This window comes from Aplidium turbinatum, chromosome 4, assembly GCF_918807975.1.
Source record: "Aplidium turbinatum chromosome 4, kaAplTurb1.1, whole genome shotgun sequence".
Classification (NCBI taxonomy): Eukaryota; Metazoa; Chordata; class Ascidiacea; order Aplousobranchia; family Polyclinidae; genus Aplidium; species Aplidium turbinatum.
The window spans coordinates 44,974,591-44,996,173 of NC_137475.1; the positions used below are offsets into that span (position 1 = coordinate 44,974,591).

The 21,583-nt window shown below is 42.0% G+C and overlaps 1 protein-coding gene across 1 annotated transcript in view; it reads left to right on the forward strand.

Moving 5' to 3' along the window:
• Positions 1-21,583, forward strand: part of LOC145768684 (uncharacterized) — a 41,304-nt gene that overhangs the window by 16,373 nt on the left and 3,348 nt on the right. Inside the window, exons 6-17 of the mRNA XM_082580248.1 lie at positions 9,885-9,959; positions 10,355-10,490; positions 11,911-14,055; positions 14,635-15,417; positions 15,707-15,831; positions 17,030-17,086; positions 17,444-17,652; positions 18,350-18,593; positions 18,925-19,071; positions 19,691-19,843; positions 20,322-20,548; positions 20,903-21,566. Coding sequence (XP_082436374.1) covers positions 9,885-9,959; positions 10,355-10,490; positions 11,911-14,055; positions 14,635-15,417; positions 15,707-15,831; positions 17,030-17,086; positions 17,444-17,652; positions 18,350-18,593; positions 18,925-19,071; positions 19,691-19,843; positions 20,322-20,548; positions 20,903-21,566 — 4,965 coding nt within the window. The remainder of the gene's footprint in view (positions 1-9,884; positions 9,960-10,354; positions 10,491-11,910; positions 14,056-14,634; positions 15,418-15,706; positions 15,832-17,029; positions 17,087-17,443; positions 17,653-18,349; positions 18,594-18,924; positions 19,072-19,690; positions 19,844-20,321; positions 20,549-20,902; positions 21,567-21,583) is intronic.

Sequence of the window (21,583 nt, forward strand, 5' to 3'; positions counted from 1 at the left end):
TGGTTGTTGGGCGATCATTTAATTGAAGATTATGATATTGAAAAACATCAAAAATCAAAAGTTACAACTAGATGTAATGATGTATTTTTTTTAAGTTACTAAATGTTTCAGATTTTTTTTCAACTTGAAGGCGCAATCGTTGTAATGCAAAGTATCTTTGGTGTATTACGCCTTCGCTTGTGGTTCATCGTGCTTGTAAAAAGTTTTTTATTACATTATTTTATTATTATTAAGTTTATCTTTTTCGTTCTTTCGTTGTATTCTTCAAGTTTAAAAATAACTTTATTTTAAGCCACTTAAGTTACCAACATAGACAAGATCTAACTGGCAACACATTGAGTGTGTGGTGCACACATTCTTCCCACTGTGCTGCACCATCTTGCCTTTGTGAATGTGGCCTTCTTTTAAGTGGGCTTGCAGATTAGTTTTGTAAAGATGTCTTCATTATCCGTTAATTATTATTCATGGGGCGGAAATAACCTTCTCTCTCTCTCTGTGTTCTCAAAGCTGACTCTGCTTGACTATTAGTCAACCGCCAGAGATATGTAGATCTTTGCGGTTTCACTTACTTTGCGTATTCTTCGCCTCCCAAGCCGCAGTTTGGCTAATCTCGATCTGATCTGACAGCCATAGCTGAAAGTTGCAGATCCCATGTCAGTTTACGTGTTGCATGTGCAAGAGATTGATGATCACACCTGATTTTGATAAGCCTGGAAATGTTTAATGTTTTGCGGTGATGGAAGGTTCAATCGAGGCCAATGTTAAATTCCCATTCCGTTTATTTTCAACTTCGAGAGCTTTTTAAATGAGCATTCACGCCAGTGTTTCTAAACAAGTCAATTGCTTCGATTGTAATTATAAAAAAAGATAAACGTGATTCAACGCACACTTATAAACATACTTTTGTTTTGTTTACTTTTTATGATTTTTCAACCGTTGGCGCAGCAGAGTATTCTGTAAGAATGCGTCTCTCTTGTGCCACTGCACGACCATTCGTTGATTATATGTAGTTGCATGGTGGCGCTTTTGTCGAATATGTGTGTACTGTATTGCCCGTGTCTGTCTCTGAGGGTCTGAGTGGAGAAGTTGTGTTGGCTTCGAGTTCTGGGTTTTAATTCCATGCTTTGCTATCAACACCGGTCGCATTAACAGGCCACGTGGCGTGCACGCGGTTGTGAATAGCATCTATGTGCTGGGCCATCAGAGCGATCCACCTGGGACGCAGTGAACAAGTTTAGGGTTTCGTTGACCAGTATTACGCGTTTTAAAGTTATCGACTTTCATTGAGAGTTTTGGATTGGCTTCAGTTCTTATAGAAAACGTGAACTGATCAAAAATGCAATCTTACATTCAACGCTGTTGCAATGATACAAGTTTATGAATTAAAATCTCTTGGATACGTTTTACCTTTTGACTGCAGGAATGACACTGAATTGAAAACGAGAATCGTTGAAGCAAAGAACTCATTCAACGAAATGTTCCCAGTTTTGAAGAATCAAAACATAAAACCGAAGTGAAAAGTTTAAAAATCCAACGTGCAATCAAATCTAACCAGCGAAAGAAGGAAAGACTATGAAGGTTTTATACGGATGTCAAATGACAGAAGTTTGGAAGACCATGATCGCCAACGGATGTATCAGCATCGTATAATCGTCATCGTCTCATGGATAGTTCTTTCTGCTACACATGAAACGTTGAAGCAGCTTATCATCATCAGTTTTGTGCCCACTAGTGGGAGTGGTCGATTCATTCCTTGCAGCATTTGTCTTCTTTTATTCTCCATCTCGTTCTGTCCATCGCACCTTCTTCCTTTAGTCCGACCTTGTCTACCTCATTCTTCACCTGGTCCTTCCATGTGTTGACCTCAATGGTCTTCAACTTCTCTTCAAACACTCGCATGGCAGCTTTCCAGTTTTCTGCACAAAGATCCGTTCCAACTGTTTGCTGTCGCTTTTTTCATCACCCGTGCGGCAGGATGCATTTTTTGAAATTATATAGCTTTATGTTGTTTGGTGTGAGAAGTGGGGAAAGGTCATACTCACAGCGCGCGAAGCGTACGTGACGCAGTAATACATTTGGTATGTTTATGCTTTCTTATTCATGGAATGGACACTGCATAGTGCATATATTGCCAGAAAAGTACAATATTTCCCATTGTAAAGATGTTGAAGAAGGTTTGACAACTTTCTTCTTTCACAAGGTTTCTCACGGTTCGTTGCGCACAACGTGAAACCCAGCGCGATGATTGGGATGAGCTGTGAATTTTAGAACCATGGTTTCTCTACGCATTGTGTGATGATGACGTTGGTTTAGTGTGAAGCTACGTTGTTGTTTTGTTCACATGGTGCACGACAATGTGTAAGTTTGTTGATTCACAAATGCCGCGCGTCTGCCTACTTCGTTGCGTCACGGTTGCGTGATTTTCAATTATGACGTCACAATGCCGGTCACTTTGCTTCTTTGTTTGCGGTCGTGGCGGAACGAACCGTCGAGCTGGCTCGGTGTATTTACAGCAAGTTACAGCCTTCGTTCCACCCACCAGATAGGTTATCCAAGTTCAATGTATACGTCATAGAGAAAGGCTTCATGGTTCTAGTTGCGCCCACCGCTTGGAGCTATTTGTGAGCCTGCGCTCTATTGTTGCAAAGTTTTTGTGACCTTTGATGTTTTTATGTCAACCCACAGGCGAGCAGTGATTGTGACAGTCCATACACAAACACGAAGAGATGTTGAAGAAGGGCAAGGTGTTCTTCGCCTGGCAGATGAAGGCACAACCCAAGAGTTAGAATTAGAACAGATAATAGACAGTTGATGGTGAGCTAAGTTTATGCAAAATCTTAATTTAAACCAACTTTCTTGTCAAAACTATCTGTAGAAAATAAGAAATTTAATTCACAATGAGGAGTTTCATTGTACGGTAATTTTTTGAAGACATTAAGTTTCAAATGCCTCAAATAAATTACAGTTTCATATTTTGAAGACAAGAACTGTCGTGACATTGTTTGAGGTAGGTCCGCTACGATTTTGACAATGGATTTTTTCTCCGATGATATCATTTCTATGATGTCATTCATGACGTGTGTGGTAGCTCGGCTAGTCTGTTACAGACCACAGTGGTCTCTTGTGTGGCTGTGGCCGCTATGTAGGGGAGAATGCTGTCATTGTATTCGTTTTTTTACATTGATTCAACGTCTGTGAATGTTGAATTAATGCAAAAAACGCTTGATCTGCTGTCTGGGGGTAATAATATTATCATAACAGACCAGCAAGCCACAACAAATAACAATAGAACAGGATTGAGCATTATAAGAGAATTTTTGCCTATTTACAAATAGTTTTAAAGGTTGGTATAATAAAACGAACTCTCTCTCTTTCCCGAAACTATATGATCAAAACAACTCGCTGATGTTTCTTGGCAGTCGAGCAAGAATCGACGACGATAGACACGTGTATCGCCCATTAGGCTGGGCTTACCAGTATCGCACTACTAATTCATATCACAGAGCTCACGACCGCTGCTTTTGCCAGTCAATTAGATTCTTTGTTTTGCTCTTGCATTATGTACCACCATTAAGTTTTAAAAATAGAGTAAAATATACACGTTGCTGGTTGAGAGATATTTGAATTATCCAGAACAGAAGTGCCTTTGACAAGTTGACCCACTATTTGTAGCAAGCATGTTGGTTCAACAGGTTAACAGGTTCCTCTGTTTAAAGTTTTTTGTAAAACGTGATAGTAATGTGATTTGATAAAAAATTTCGGTAATTTATTTTATCGCTGAACCACTGCTTTTCAACTCGGTCTGTTGGCAGCGTTATCTGAGTGCGTGTGTGTGCACGCGTACGTCACATGTATGTGCACGTGCGCTTGTGTGTGCACGAGCATATGGAAGGATATCCTGGGCCAAACATGTTTGCAGCAACTGATCCAAGCGCGCGTGGTGGCTTTCTTGCTGAACAACTTTGCGCATTGAAGCTTGATGTCAACAAAGCAGTAGTGAAATGTAGGGTTGCCCAATGCCCAGACAACCAATTAGTCGTTTTGTGCCTGCAGACGTTGAATCAATGCAAAAAACGATTGATTTAGTGTTTGGGTACTTCTCAGTGTTCGTGAGATAGCCTTGTGTTCCAAAGAAAATGTTTAAATTGTCAAAGTGCAACTAAAAACAAAGTGTATATGCATCATCAGCAGTTTGATGTTTTGCACTTATTTCCTCAAAAGTGCAACATTTTGTTATTGTAGAGGTAGTTGCCACCTTGCTGTAATACAGTCACTAAAATCAATTTCAATCAAGATTATTTGCAAATAATTCTATTTTCTGCAGTTTTTTCAGCATAGTTCTTTTTACCTGTGATTGTTCCAAATTATTTTACAACATTTTATATATTATTTCCGTTGTGTTTCAAATTAATTGCTTCAATGGTTTAAAGCAATGGAGTGGTAAGGTAAGTTTGAAAAATGCTGAAAACTAATTTGACTAAAACTTGTCTGACTCAATTACAATGTCCCACTGCTTGATGATGGCCCACTCCTGCAATAGATGATGTTTTTGCAAATTTTCTAATGTCTTTATTGCAAGTTATATGATTTTTTTTTTAACTGTGTTGAAAGTTAACTTGGCATGTGGTGTTACTATGTGTTTACATCAATTTCATCAAGCAACAATTTCCTTATTAACTTTGCAATAATCTGCTGTGTGTCATATGACGAGGAGACTGCGAAAAGACCAAGCGGTCATCTAGTCAGCAGCCACTTCAAGCTAGGTGATGTAGGTCTAAATAACATGATACACAATAAATACAGAAACAATCATACTTTACTTTGTTATTGTGTATTATATTTTTACACTGGCCTGCTAACTAAGTTAAAAATGCACTTTTCCTTCCTCAAAAGCTCTTTCAACTTTCATCATCATTATCTTCCTTCCTCGTAATAATGGTTGGATACAATGCTCCATTGTTCTCGATCATGAGCTGTTTGTACTGGACTTTTGTAATTTAATTTTGTCCCTTTAGAGATGTTTTTTGTCCAAATCATTCTTGGTCTGCCTTTGTTTTTCTTATGGTTTGTCTTCCCTTCTATTAATCATCTTTGTAATGAGTTTTGCCTTAATGTTGGTCCGAAATACTTCAATTTTCTTCTTTTAACTATTTATGTATATAAGAGAGTTTTCCTTGAATTGAATCCATTATATCATATGACAAATATGAATGGATGTTCTTTTATAACTTAGATCAGATGATCTGTAGTATTACAATTTATGTTTAGTAGCCAACAGTGGTTGCCAAATTCGTGAATATTGTAGTTAACATTTTGGTATGGTGTTCTTGGGTCAATTTTTGCATTTATTTTCTTTGAGAAAACAAAAAGCATGATGATGCATATGGATGGCATTTATTGTTTTTATGGGATGGTCGAAATTTTGCTGAGTCATAGCTTTCACTTTTGCTGAATCTTCAATTTGAGTAAACGCTTCCAAAAATTACATGGGCATGCATTTAATTGTAAAATTACATGTCATTTGATTGTCCTGTCATAGCGACAACTTAATTTTATTGCACCTTTGTTAAGTAAAATAAGTTAGATTCCATATGAAAGTGCAGCAGCATTGCACTAGCACAATGCGCAATCTAATTGCCACATGTGCGTTCAAGTATTTTAAGCAATCTCTGCGCTCAATGAATCACTTGTTCAAACAGCTGGTAGTGGCACGTGACTGTGTTGTTCAAAGTTATGAGAAAATAACTTTCAAGCATGTAAATACTTATCGGACTATCAACACGTTGTATTCATAACTTTGGTCATGTGCTTAACTAATCACTTTGTTATTGAGAGTTTATGAGCTTTAATAATTGTTTTGATTTTAAATGGGCTGTGTCGCTATGTGCCATACTTGATTATATATATGCCACATGTATACACTTGGCACTTATATGTAGTAAAGTGCAGAAGAATTTATATCAAACCAAAATAGAGAGAAATTTTATGTGTGAATAATCAACAAACATGTTGTGAGTACAATCGCTTTCATTCCTCTTGGTGGAAATGCTTTACCACCAAACTTTTGTATCAGGAAGAGAAGTCAGGTGATGTTGTTTCCATGAGTAAGGGAAAATTTGTACTGGCACTTACTATATATAACTAAGTAGCAAGATTCAACTTCCACTTGAGATACTGACAAAGTTCTTTTTATACATCACAACATCAATCCATTGATTATTGCATCGGGGCTTGCAGCTATCATCAAAAGTTCAAAACTAAGTTAATAAATATGTACAGTTTAACTCAATTTTTATATCCTGCAATGCAGAGATTTATTTTAAATTTTACTTTAGCAGAAACATTTCAGCTTGTTGTGTTTGTATCAAATATCCCTTTTTTGTTACCACAAACGTGGTAGCTGTTTCTTGTTGCACTAATAACTTAGTCAGTTGCTATATGTTGCTTGGCAGTCGATTGTATCAAGAATTGACAGCGATAGATATAATACCGTGTTTCACCCATGAGGCTGGGCTCATCAGTATCGCACCACTAATTCTGCCTCAATCTAGTTCTGTTTGGAAAGTGGTTGCATAGTTGCAGCATTACTATTTTCTATAATTATAATAAAAAAACTTTTAGACAAACTTTAACAGACATTTTTTTCCTTGTTGACATCAATAGACTTGGCAACATTGGTATTAAAGTCATTTGATCTTATTTATATAAATAAATAAATAAATAAGTTGCAATAACAGGCCTAAGTTGCAAACTTGATGACCTGACAAAATATTGGCTTCAAGTCCTTCCATTCGGTTAATCACAAACTTTTGGCTTCATACGAACAATGACGATATATTAGTTCAATAATTTCTCAGCGTAGTAGGCCACCACGTTTACAAGCTATTCACCTTTGTTTTAATTGCTAGACAAACTTTGCATTGCATCTCTGTTGTGAAACATTGCCCTGATGTGCACAGCAATGTTGAAAGATGTAAGTAAATGTCTTAGGTTGTTGTAGGTTTTGTCCTACCTTCCACCTCATAGAGGCATTATCACCACACATACTTTGCAAGCATGCCATCTATTTGTTGAATTCGTTAGTTAAGTTTGTTGGTGTAGAATAAAAAATGCATTTTTTAGTATTTCTTTCTTAATCTTAAACATTGTTAATGAGGGAATCCTATGCAGGAACTACAGTGCAGTGCATCATCATCAGTCGTCATCTCCGCCTGCGGCAGATTGCGCATCAACATGGCTTATTTGCTTCCAAGAGTGGCGATTTTGAGCCAACTCGCCCAGTGTCGTCAAGTTGAGTCCGGACTCCGTTCCATGATTGAATGTTGTCCTGCCATCGTTTTGGTTGTCTGCCACGTTTTCTTTTTCCTTCTACTTTGCCTTCTGTGCAAACTCTGCTGATTCCGAATTGTGATCTTTTAGTGTGGCCGAACAGTTTTAAAACTTTTGATTTTATTATTGCTGCAATTGGATGTAGTTTTGTCATAGTTAGAAGATCTTGTATTTTCGTGTGATCAAGTAACCTTTTGTTGGTCATGCTTCTCATGATGTGATTTTGAAAGGTAGTGACTTAGTGAGTTTTTTCATTGTTGTTGATGTCCAATTTACGCATTTCTGAAAGCAAAAATTTTCAACACCTACTATTTACCAGTCGTGCTGTACAGTCAGTGCAGTGCAACATTACACCAAATAATTGTAGCAATTTCAAAGTTTAATTCCTGGTTGAATAAAAATGTGTTGAACTTGATAAATTGTTTTCAACTTACTTTGTATTTTTTGTTTTATTCTTGTCAGTTTGCGGTTAAAATGGCTGTCGGCCGGTGTGCACTGTACTGCCACAGTGCCACCAGCCTACCAACCCTTCTTTCAACATCGTCATTCTCTTTACATCATGACGCATGATGCGCCTCGTTCTCTTTCATTGTGACGTTAAACCACTATTGGCGGCATCGATCGATTGTGGGATGAAGCAGCTGCTACGCTTTACCTATCGATCAACACGCGGTAACCATGCACCATGTCGTGCTGCTTATTCGGCCTAAACTGGGTCTTCGGAGTTGTACATTACGTCATCTCTTTTGCATCTTTATAGTATCAAGCTTTGAACCAGGCTAAAATTGAAATATTACATTTCAAACTCAAATCTTACACAATAAAAGAATACATTACCAGATACAACCAGGCAAAACTCTAAATGAAAAAAATCTAACTTGTTGATGCAAAGGTGACTGCGTTCATACGGTTTGCCGCACAAACTATTGGCTCTTGTCACGCCCACTAGTGTTTGTGCAAGTTCATTTCTGATCATTTGACAAATCTTGAGTTTTTTGAAAAACGCCGCGGAGTGCTACCATGCATAGTATTTTGTTCATGTTACCAATCATAGTACAGTTGTTGAGCGAAAGACATGTGATTGTCATGGAGTAACCAGACAGAGCGGCCATGTGTCCATTCTGGCTGCAAATTAAATACCAGCACAAGGTTCATTTTGTGCACACATTACTTTAACACCACTACAGTTGTATTGTAAATGGTGCTCATTAGGCTCTTTAGCCATGCTCGTGCCTTCCTGTTAACCTCCGACCGCAATGCGGACTGTTGTGTTGTAAAGTTTCCATAGTGTAATGAAGCTTTGTATTTTGACTTTGGGTCTACATCTTCAGCAATGTTAGTTACTGGAACTCAATGAGTTACTGACTAAGCATCGTCGTGCTTCAACAGTGTTGTGTATCGCCATCGGAAAAGTTGTGCTTTGCTCCCTCTTTTGTTTGCTTCCATGTTTTTACGAAGAAATGCTTTGTTTTGGAAGTTTCTCTGCAAGCATTGTGAATTGACAAACCAGGTTTAACCAGCGAGAGAGGCGATCGATAGAGTGAAACCGTCGTGTTTTTTCACAATGGCCTGGTTTCCTGTAACGCCGCTGCGCTGTGATCTGCGACACTTTGGGTCTCGGTTTTGAGATGGGATTGTTTTGTTGTTTTATTTCACACCTTACACACTCAGACAGCAAACTAAACATTTTTTGCATTGAATTTTTTTAAAATTATAATTTTATTTTTTGCAATGTAAAAATGTTAATTTGCTGTTTGGGCAATGCATGACATTCAACTTCAACGAATCCGAATGAGAAGGGACATTTCAGATAAATGTATCACAATATGATGTGTATTGAACTACTTGCGTTTTATGACTACCGTAACAACCAACATCATACACGAACAATGGAAATCATGGTCGGGCCGATAGTGACGCGATGATGACGTCACACGCGCACGCAGCAACAGAATAATATGGCATCCGCTTTCAATGAGTTACTAATTTAAACCATAAAGTTTTATTTCTCTTCTATAGTTTAGGGCTGTGCGGTCTTTATTTGCATATCACAAGTCGTAACCTATTTACTGATTAACTTGCCATGTGCAGAAGCATCTTCGAGTTGTAGTGGTTGTGTTGCTAACGGGTTTTCCGAAAATTGGCCTTTTAGTTGATTCAGAGTTATATATTTGCTTCTATGTTTGCGTGCTGTGCCACGTTTTTTTATCAACTATGATCTTTCATCATACTTTTCACAACTGTGTTATCTTGCGTTTGTGTGCAGTCTATTTTTACTCCTGCTTGCACTGAATTTATATACAGTATAATATAATGGTAAAAGCCGTATGTGTTGGTTATAATCGAACTTCATTGTATGGAAAATGCTTTCAGAGACAACTAACGTCACGAAAGCAATTATATTAATAAATGCACGGTTTTCCTATTTAGGTTGGCACATGTGCGTCTGGAATATGCGTTGGCTGCAAGTGCAACGTAGGCTATGTACTTGTTCCCTATTCACTGCCTGCCGATATGAACGTACTGTAGATTGTGAAGTTGTATTTTTCTTTTAGGATATTGACGACTTTTTACCAAGCAACGCCAAGAGAAGCAGAAGCAGTGACAACCCAGCAACTGACCTACCTCAGGTATTGCCATGATGTTTTCAATGAATGGCTCGGCAAAAATGAACACCAGATCCAATATGTCATGTCTTTCATGTATAGCATCAGTGTTATTATCATTCAAACTCGGTTTTGTCCCCACTGGTGGGGGTGGCCGTATCTTGTCTTTACTCCTAGTCTCCATCTTAATCTGTCCATCGCATCTTCCTTCAGTCCGACCTTGTCTGCCTCATTCTTCACCTGTTCTTTCCGTGTGGTATGATCATTTTCAGCTATTGTTATATCTAAATTTTTCAACAACAAGGTTTATAGAAAAAATATTTTAACTCAGTGAGTAAGTGGCGCACTAGGAAGTCTCAGTGCGGCATTTGTAGATAAAAACCGTATATTGGGAGTTTACTAACTTTTACAAATTCCAGGGCCTCATTCACCCAACTTTGCATCCAAACTTTCCTGAATTTGGTGACGTAAGACAGACTTCCTTGCAAGACCTCCCAAATAATCGGCAGCTCTCATTCAGTCACGTCACCTCCTCCAACAAGCAGTCAGCAAATGGTGAGTGACAGTTATTGACATTTGTAACAAAACTACATGTTATAGAAAGTTTAGCAGCACAGATAGGCTGCATTAAGATATTTGTTGATTAATTGTAATCGGTTACTTCATCATTGCTATCACCCCAAGCATGGGCAGCACAGACGAACCAGATCAGTTACTCGAGAAATTTACTGCACAATTTGGATGATTTAACAACATTACAACCTTAGCACGTGTTGTGTGAGTGAGCGTATATTCCAGCAGCGTCTGGATTGAGTATTAAGCGTCTGGTGTTCCAGAATCAAAGTGTTCGATCTTTCCTTCAATGCAATTCAGCCAAGCGCGTATGTCACGCGATAAGTTTCCTGAAGAATGTTCCTCAGTGCAGTTGGTAGTACCAACAGTCACTACCTTGAGGCACATTAGTTATTTTTACGTTATTTTTAGACGTTGAATCAATGCAAAAAGAGGACTTATTTACCATCTGGGCAATGAAGATGGTTGCACAGTAGTTTATATTATGTTGAGGAAACAAGCAGTTGGGTGCAGAGCGAAAGTTTACACACGTCATAATACAGCAGCATTGTCGTAGCAACAGCTTCATCTTGTGGCTAAAGCGGCAGTTTCATGTCAGCTTATGAAGATCTAGCTGCTTTTCGTTTCACTTAACACAAGTGGTTGCAATAAAAGTGCCGTATATGTGTGCCGAATGTGCCTCATGAAGTAGTGCCAGATCTTGTAAAGAAAGTGAAAACGACAAGATATCACAAGATCAGTTTCAGACTTCTCAAGATCAGTTTCAGACTCCACAAAGATCAGTTTAAGACTCCACAAAAATCAGTTCCAGACACAACAAAGATCAGTTCCAGACTCCACAAAGATCAGTTCCAGACTCCACAAAGGTTAGTTTCAGACTCCACAAAGATCAGTTCCAGACTCCACAAAGATCAGTTCCAGACTCCACAAAGATCAGTTCCAGATTCCACAAAGGTCAGTTCCAGATTCCACAAAGGTCAGTTCCAGACTCCAGGTCAGTTCCAGACACGACGAAAGTCAGATTAAACCAGGACATTTAAATCATGGGCGTCACCGCTTGTTTCTTTGAAGAGACAGATAAGTGGAGACACAGACCTCACTTACAAGAAGAATAATATTAATGATGGTGGCACATTTTCCTCAATATGTTTCTATGGTGTGTCACTTTCTTTGTGAGCAGGTAGTTTTAACCTGTTTTATTCCTTAATAAAGTCATTCGTGCTGACTGAACAGACGTTGGAAATAGGGTTGGCTTGCGCTGGCGTAGCCTGTTCCAATGATGGCAATCTCACACATTCGAGGATGATGTTTGTTTTTCGCATAAAAGCTAACGTTGAATTACGTCTAAAAGAACGTAAGAAACTTCGTAATTCGATGTTCTATTATAATTTTCTTTGTTTAGAAAATCTTCCGTTCTTTAACCCGAACGAAGAACATCATCGTTACGACCTTTCTGGTGGTGGTGGTGGAGAATCAGATTTTATCAGCCAGGCACTACAGGCGATAGAGGGTAATATATCCACCAATCCGTCTCAGCCAAAAGAAGATCCTGTTCACAACGACTCAGCTTCTGCTGGTTTGAATTCGTCGCCACAGCTGCTAATTCCTCATCACAGGCGCGACTCACAAACGGAAGCGACTTTTTGCTGGAACTCGCAATCTGTCGCCCCAATAAAGTTGCCTGGGCAACCACCTCCTGGTCCGGGTCCAGGAAGTGATGACCAGAGTTTGACTGGACCTGCGCAGTTACACGATTTGCAAAAATTCGGCTCTTCTCCCTCATTTCAAACCGACCTGCAACCCCTGAAGGAATCTCTTAAGCCTGCTAGCTCTGTTCCAGCTAGGCGGCAGTCGACGCACGACCCGGGGTTGAATCTGGAAACATCGCGATCCCACGCTATGCCAAACCAACAATCCCGTAGCAACTTTCAGACAACCAGTCACTCGCCCCAGGAAGGTCAAAGCGGGCAACAGCCTCTGCTACACCAGCGAGGACACGCTTACCCACAATATTCTGGCTCCGCATTCATGGCCAATCAACTCGGTGCAAACATTGGTCATTCCGGCATTGTACAACCTCATGGCCAAGTGGGCCAACCTGCCCCAACGTCATTTCCTGGAGCTAACCAGCAGTTTCCTTACAACGACCCCAGCAACTTTCTAAATAAGCCGTTGGTCCCTTCGAACAATAGAGTACCCGCTGTGCCACCTACACAACAACCCCCCGGACACTTGCCAATTGGAACCCTTACCCGGCCTTTACTCAACCCTGCGCAATACCCTAACAGCATGCAGTACAATCAAAACGGCGCTTTAAGTGGTCAGGCCACTGTGGGTTATGTTCCAAATAACCCTCAGTTTGGGTCAACCATTAACCATACATTTGACCAGAGTAAACCACTCTTGGTCGAAAGCCCCTCTGTTGTTAACCGTGGCAACGGACAGCAATGGACTTACGACAATCAGCCTCATGGGATTCATAACATGGGTGTGGATTCAATCGCCGTCCCTGGCCCCATTGATAGCCCCACTGGTGGTGTTTTCCAATCCAGCATGCCCCGTCCTTCAAGTTTCCCCAATCGTCGGATTAGCAACACATCAGTGGAAGGTTTCCATAATCAAAGGCACCTCTCCGCCGGAAGCTGTGGGAACAATCGGAGCCCCATGATGCAATCGTCCCCTGCGAGTGGGCCCAGTGTGCTCAACCACAGCCCATTTGCTTCTGGTAACAGTGTAAAAAGCCCCTTGTCTAGTTTAGTATCTGGGTCGCCTGCCCCACAGGTACAAGGGGTAGTTAGTAGCCCCATGCCACAAGTTTCCCCTTATTCTATGCACAATACGACCGCGATGGTATCCTTGACCACTCTTCCTGCGTCAGTGGAATCTTCTCATCAACGAAATATGCAATCATATCATTCCGGCCATGACCAACAAGATCCTAACCCTGCAACATCACCAGGCATACATTACCACGCACGCCTGGCCCACTCAGTGGCACCATCTGACGGTTATGCGCAAAAGCCAGCCGTTCCAGTCAACCCTGCAACCGCGAATCATTTTTTAGCAAAACCTGGCAGTAGTTTTGGTATTCCCGAGACTCAAAAGCCCTATAACGGAAGCGTTGCGTCACCTAGCGGCGATCGAGATCGTCATGGTGCTGACACTTCTGTTCCTACTGCCAGGTTGCTTTGTCCGACTAAGGACTCCACTCAGGCTGCTGATATAGGGCTGCAAACGAATACCTCCGCTCAAAGAACATTCACCGAGACTATGAAGTCGGTTCTCTACGGTCACACGCCCTCTGACACACCGGGGCCCCATTTCGCCGAATCACCCACCGATGCCCATTCAACCATATCCCCTGCAGAGAGCGGATACGATTCGATGGACCACAGTTCGATTCCAGGTGACAACGTGTCGCAGCACAACGGGAATACAGCCACCAAGCGACCAAAAAACTGGCAAGCGGCCTTGATGGGAAGTAACAAGGAACTATCGAAGACAGATTGCCACCAGTCAAGTGGAATCAATCCGCTTTCACTGTCTGGTATGTGGGTTAGGGACATTACGTTTCCAGACGCGCAGCTCCACTTTTTCGGCCATATTAGTCGGGTCATGTGTACATGTGTCATTTATTACGTTTTGTTAAAAGCTTGCTTTCAGCAAAATACCTTAAATTACTTAAACAGCTTCACTACTCTGATATTACCTATAAAAAGCGCAATAGTTTGTAAATCAGAGAAAAAATAACCCTTCTAGTGTTGCGGATAAGCCAAAAGCGGATGTCGCATCTCCACGATCTTAAATCCCTAACGTTAACGTGTGCCCAGTGGTTGTTGATTGTGCAACTAAATGTTATGTAAACACAGAATGAGCTTACCAGGCATCGCGTTATAAGGTTCCTTGTGGTGACTACAGGATAGATCACCACAAGGTGTTGAAAGAAGCATCGATAATAAACTGGTTATTATTTGCAGTAGCTTGAAATGAAGTCCCTAAAAGAACGCCAAATTTTTATGATTTTTTTGTTCGTGTATTCAATCCATGGCTGATATTTATATTTATAAATTAATAATTATTTAACTTCCGTGTCTACGGAGACATAATTCAGTGTTTTTTTGTTCAGGCAACGCAGGTCTTCACTGTTCCACCATCAAGGCCGCTGTACCTCAAGTTAGTGGCTTGAATGAAACAAACAAAACCACTAGACCAACCGATCTACCTCACCTCAACAGTGCACTGTCCGATCTTAATAACAATTTGTATTCTTCCGCTGCGAAGGCGCGCGACGCAACGTCATTGTTGCGTTCCGCTGTAACAAAGCCCCGTAGTGCCTCATTCGACGCTGGCTCCGGGCTGCTTGATAGCGAAAGTGTTGAAATGGATTTTCTTGCACCACAAAAACCGAAATTGTCTCTTCGTAGATTCAGCTGCCAAGGGATCGGAAGGGCAGAAAGGATATCTTACGGAAAAACTTCGTTTGAACTGCCAAGCAAACTGACATATCCACCAACTGTCGGAACCAGCAAACCCTCCTTGTTATTACGAAACTGTGAGCTTACGACTACGCGATTATCTCAGTCCTATGTCACACAGCCACTGAAAGAGACGAAGAAGTCGCAAACATCAAGTGAATCTTTGCTTCCAAAACAAGATATTGGGAACCAGGCACCCCCGGGGTTTGACACACCCCCTCAAACTCCAAACATTTTATCTGCAGACCCGATTTACCGGAAATGTGCAGATCCGAACCCAAATGGGATAGCCCATGGAGAACCCATCCAGGGCCCACCTCAAGCTGAGGGAGTCTTAACATCGGACGACCTGAGAGGACGCACAGTGAACGTGAAAGGATCGAATGGCAACACTGTCAAGCGAACTATCTTCCCACAATGTGATTGCTTGAAGGGTGAGTGTGGTAGCTGACGTAACAATTGTGGGAGGATATTTCAAGCATCTGTCTTACAAAAGTTAGAGTTCGCGTTGAGATGGCGATGTCTGGGGAGATTCATTGTAAGCAATGTAAGGCATCAACGGAACAACGTGATGTCGCTTAATTTAGCTTCTTATTCTGACTTTGACCGACGCGAAACGGACAAAAAGATTAAAGTTAATATTCTAGAATGTGACCTTTGCCCTCTCTGCACTGCAGTCGTCATTGCAACTGTCGCTGTTCTCATCGGCAATTGTTTGTTTAGGTATGATCTCCGGAGATGATGCTCCCTACTACACGCATCTCGGATGCGCGCGTGATTCCAAGGGAGTGAGAAAACTTTTCGAGAAGAGGATCGGTTTCACCGGGAAGGCACTGAGGATAGAAAAGGTGAGAAGCCAAGGCCGCTCTATGAGTCACAGAAGCCGCATGCGGTTGCTGCTTTCGTTCAAAAAGACTGGTTTTAGGGTTTTGTAAGGAAACATGCTGCTTAATCTCAAATTTCGTCTCCGTTGCGCTTGTAGGCTACTGCAGAATAGCTACAGACACCCACAAACGTAAAGGAATCGAAAAGAGGTCTTAACACGAGTAGAGCTATGTGTACAAGTGACAAATCACTGTGTAGTGGTTACCAAGTCTTGCTGCAATAATTACAAACTACTCACAGCCACAGGGCGGCACGACGTAATCAAGCGCACGTGACTCGATGCAATGCACTAGCACTAAGGCAATAATCATTTATAACGCAAAACTAACGTTACTGAACTGTATCAGTTTCTCAAACAAGTTCAAACGTAAGATGTTGCAGCTCTCCACACAGTAGCGTAGCCAGGAATTTTGAAAGGGGGGGTTTTGACCACCCAGCGGCGGGGGGCTGGGGGGTCTCCCTCAGAAAATTTTGAAAAATTACTTTGAATTTGGTGCATTCTGAGAGCATTTTCAACAAAAATGTGGGTACGAATATTCCTGTAAAATGGTGCTGTCTGGTAGCATAGCAAAAGGATAAGATCATGTTTTCTTCGGCGTTTTTCGGAAATAAAGCTAAGTCTCTGTGTTTTCTTGTTGCTAATTCCTGGCTGAGATGTTTGAATGTTTGGTATTGGCAAAACTCGCTCTTTTAATGCAGTTTTGTTTAAAACTAGGCAATTTTTTATTAGACTGAAAGCATCATTCTCAATATCGTGACGTCACACACGTGCCAAAGGGGGGGGGGGGGTTGTAACCCCCAAACCCCCCCCCCTTGGCTACGCCACCGTCTCCACACAATATTCTATTGTTTCATACAATTCATCTTGACTATGCCAGTGTCTTATCATCATGTAATGGATCCAACTATTATTCTATGAGACGATCTGCTAAGAGAATTTCATGTCTCTACTCGCCATGCTGTTTGCATAGTGACACCAAAAAGTAGCAATACGATAGAAACCCTAATCCATTTTGCTACGATGCTCACACAAGACCAAAACGAAAGAATGTTTCTTTGGCTTCCAAAGTACAAACTATCGATCTTTTAATGCGTTGCTACGTTTGAAGTTGTTTAAATGCCATTTCCACCTCGTTTTGAATGAATCTTCTGCTTTTTTAGGTCTGCTACACTGGAAAGGAAGGGAAGACGTCATACGGATGCCCTGTCGCCAAATGGGTGAGCCATGACTGGGAGATGACCCACAACTTATATTGATTGCCTGTTAATGGCTTGTTGGATGACGACTGTGCCCCAGACAACTCAATCGTTCTTTTCATTGTATCAATGTGAAAAACGATTGATTTGCTGTTTGGGGCTGCCTTAGAACCAATAAACTTCAGTAAAAAGACGTTGTTGTCAGAGATTTGCTAAGAATTAAATTACCTACATCATATATTTGAAGTTTATTGTGCTTGTTCTAAAATGCGTCCATTGTTCATGGCGAGATGTTTGAATGGAATTTTAGAGACCGATCAAACTTGTTGATTATGACGAGACAAGGAATTTGTTGTCAATCGTTGGACCTCGATTTAGATTTTGCGTCGCTCGAGCGTGGAAGAGAAAGCGATGATCGTCTGCAGACAGCGGCCAGGACATCGGTGTGCATCCGCGTGTGTGGTGCTGGCCATCATGCTATGGGATGGAGTGCCCACCAACGTGGCCAACTTCACCTACGCCAAGTGTACGGAGATTATACCAGGCAATGGAATCGCCACTGAGCGCCGCTGTGGCACCAATGAAGAGTGAGTTTGTTTCGTAGCAAGAATTAACAACGATAGACACGTGTTTCGCCTATTAGGTTGGGCTCACCGGCATCGCACCACAATTTTTATAAAAGTTACTTGGTGGTGGGAGTGCATGCCCAACACTCGGACGGGCAAAGTTAAGATGCCAATCAAAAGCATGCGGCCTTTATTTTTAAAGAAGACTTGATGACTTGCCTTAAGATGGACACGAAAATTTGCTTTCTTGCCTCCGTCCACTTAACCTCAGCCTCCAACCACCAAACATGAGTTTGGATATGAACAGCAATAAATTTGCCACGAAATCATCGAGATGTCTTCACTTGGAACTTTGCTCGTGACGATACCACTTGTTTGTTTTGTTTGTCGTATCCAGGCTTACACCCGGTGGTTGAAGATTTAGATTAAGTGAACGGGAAGACAAGGAAGCCAATCTTCGTGTTCACCTTCAGGCATGCCTTTAAGTGGCCTGCCAAAGACACAGCTGCATGCTTTTGAGCGGTGTCGAACCGGCGCCCTTTCGATTGCCGTCCCAGTGCTTTCACCACTCGGCTATGCAGCCAACACGATACTACTGTGCTGCTATGAGATGATTTGGCATTTTGAAGTGTTTCAATCAACGAAATACTTTATGTCCAGCATTTTGGATTGTCGCAAATTATTAACCTTTTGTTGACACGATTATTTGAATGAGCAGACGGACGTGCGCGTGTCAAGGGTTCGATCCCGACTCTGGTGGGGCTTCCTTCTCGTTCGGTTGTTCATGGTCGATGTACTACAACGGATGCAAGTTCGCCCGTTCGACCAACCCGAACAAGTTCAAGTTGGCCGGGAACAAGAACCAAGCCGCAGAAAGTTTCCTGGATGAGTTTTGTCAGACTCTGGCAACCCTGGTCAGCAGGCTTTACAAGAGGGCCGCGCCTGAAGCGTACAAGAATCAGGTGAAGATTATTTTCTCATTTTAACATTTAGCACCATTTTCATCGTCATCATCCAGTCAGTCTGTCATCTTCCGTTTCCAAGGTTGGTTCTCATGAATGTACATTGTACAATTGACTGTGTAATCGTCGGTTTGGGAGGGGGGGTCAGACCTTTCCATTTCGCATTTTATTTTGATATAATTTCCAAACATACTGTGGTACTCGTTGCAACGTCCGATATTTCATCATTGATTAACGAATAAAGAGAATGTGCCTACCAAATTGCATGCCAACAACACTTGCTAGCTCAATGAGCTTGCGTTGAAAGTGATTGTCTGTTGTCTCGTCACAGACGGAGCATGAGGAAGACGGAACAGAATGCCGGTTGGGGATGAAAAAAGACGGAGAAAGTCGCCCGTTTTCCGGCGTGACGTGCTGCATGGATTTCTGCGCCCACTCCCACAAGGATCAGCACAACATGGATAATGGAACAACCATTGTGAGTTTTGGCTGGAGTCGCGATTGCTTTGTATTGTGTCATAATAGTGTTGTCAATCGCGTCAACGTTCGTCATATGATGTCATCGCACACTGTTGGCAGAAGCGCTTTCTATGTTAGGACTCATGCAGTTCAATTTTTGAACCGTGTTCTTATCCAAACCATTCTCTCATACAACGAAAACAAGCACAATGCAAATTTGCAAAGGCTTCATTTTTGAAAAACTTTCTGGAATTAATCCCACGACCAATGGCGGAGACTTCATTGAGGTTGTGCTTCTTCCAACCCGAAAGTTCTCGAACCAGCCTGAAGCTAGAGCAGCCATCGGATGTTGAGCCTGTCAGTGGTCTTCGATGCGTCACTGGAATCCATGGCGTCACTGTTGTGGTGTCATCTTAACTGATGAGAAGTCGTCATGGAAAACATTGAGGACTCTTGGAAGTGTAATTGTAATGACTGTGTAATCCTCATTGAGGAAGGAAAGTGTAATACAGAGGAAGTGTAATCCTCATTGAGGACTCTTGGAAGTGTAAAGAATTCTTATTTTAGTGGCAAAGACGAGGTTATCCCACGCGCGTGTGCTTGAGTGCAACCATGCATGACGTTTGTCTTTTTTTCAGGTTGTGACGTTGACAAAGCCTGAGAATCGCGCGGTGGGAGTGAAGCCGAGTGATGAGCAGCTCCATGTGCTCCCCTTGTATCGGTGGGACCCCTGCAACGAGGAGGGTACGCTTCAGGGGATAGGAGAGAAGTTGAAGACTGGGGCTGTAGAGGTGAGTGAGAATTATCACAAAAGTAAAATCGCAATTTTTGCCCGCGACGCTGTTGTCTGTGCATTCCATCTAACCTCAATGAAACATTCTTTCCACCGCGCATGGATCACCCGATCGCGCGCGGAGCTGGAAAGAAGGTTCAATATGAAACGCCGTGTCGATGATGACAATGTGTATGGCGCTATATTCATCACAGACACATATTGCTGTTCCCAAGACAGTCAGTGCCACCCAGTACATAATTGCCTTGAATCTATTCCTTCAATGCTTACTGTTAAGCTGGAACAAGATTCAGTGTAATGTTTGCGTCTTTGGAATGACTGATAGCGGATCGAACCCACGTCCACAGACGCAGAAAAGCGGGATTGTCCACCGGCGAGTCTAGCAGCACAACAGACGATGGCAGGACTCATCAAATGATTGAATCTAACAAACAGCGATCATAACAATTATTATTGATCCATTCCATTGTCTTCAGATTTTATCCGGATTCCGTCGCGAGGTCCGACTTCGAGATAAACCATTGGGGACTTGCAAGCAGAGGAAAGATAAGAAGAGGAGAGATGCCAACTTTTCCATCAGTCCTGCTAAGAAGAAGGGAAGAAAACCAAAGAGATCTCAATCCATGGAGGATCTATCGATGATGGGAACTCTTCAAAACGAAGGGTGTCCTTCAACGAAGTCGCGTGGGGGAATCCCCCATTGGTAAGTTGTTAGAGTTCAACCCATTCTTGTGAGGATGGGTGGTTCTTTTGTTTGCAGGAGTTATGTTTCTGAAAATCTGCTTGAGATGTCAGAGTATCACCATCAACAATATTTGCCATGAAAGCAACATTCATCAACAATAATACCACCATTGTATTGTTGCATAACGTGGAACTTCACGATCGCAGGCACTTTTCTGTTTATTCCTTGATTATTTTATGTATTCGATTTCTTGTGGTATATTTTGTGAGGCACTTACAGCCTCGGATCGTTTGCTGTGAGCAAAGTTTAATGCAATTGTTCCATCATCATCCGATGTCCCAGAAGGACCTAATGTTCTACGCTTCTTTCTAGGGACCCATCTATGCGCAGTACATCCCATCCTGCTTCATGCAATCCTCTCACTTCACCTCCTCCTCGATGGCCGTATCGTCGGCATCCTTCCACATCCCAAGATCATGATGCAGATCATCTTCCATCCATTGGGAGTATATTTAGTCCTGTATCATCCACTCCTGGGTTGACCCCACCAGTAACCCCGAACCAAACGTCTCATGTGCCCTTGTTCCAGTTTGGTCGTCGCTTGTCTACAGTCTCCCTCGCCCAGCAGTATCTTTCCCAGCAGGACACCTACTCCCACTTGGCATCTTCCACGTTGGGAAGCCGCTCTTGCAGCGACAGGGAAAACCACCAGCCAACTACTCCCCTTCCCTCACTCAACACCGTCATGGGTCACCCCTTTTGTAAGGACTTTTCGAGCGTTAAATCGGAACCGAATCAAGATCATTGTTCCTCCTATCCTCAAAACCACGGGAAGATCAACTTAAAGTCTTACATCGCACCTCAAGAAGTGAAGTGTGAGCCTGAAGTTGCCAGTCATGGGTGTTCTCTCAATCCTCAGGCACCTTTACATCCAGGGTCGCTGGAGTCCCCCGAAAGAGAAGTTTTCTCGGACTCGGAGGAATGCTTCCGCAACCCCAACGTTGGAGGAGTAGCCATAGCAACTGGACACGGATCGGTGAGCATGTGGCTGTT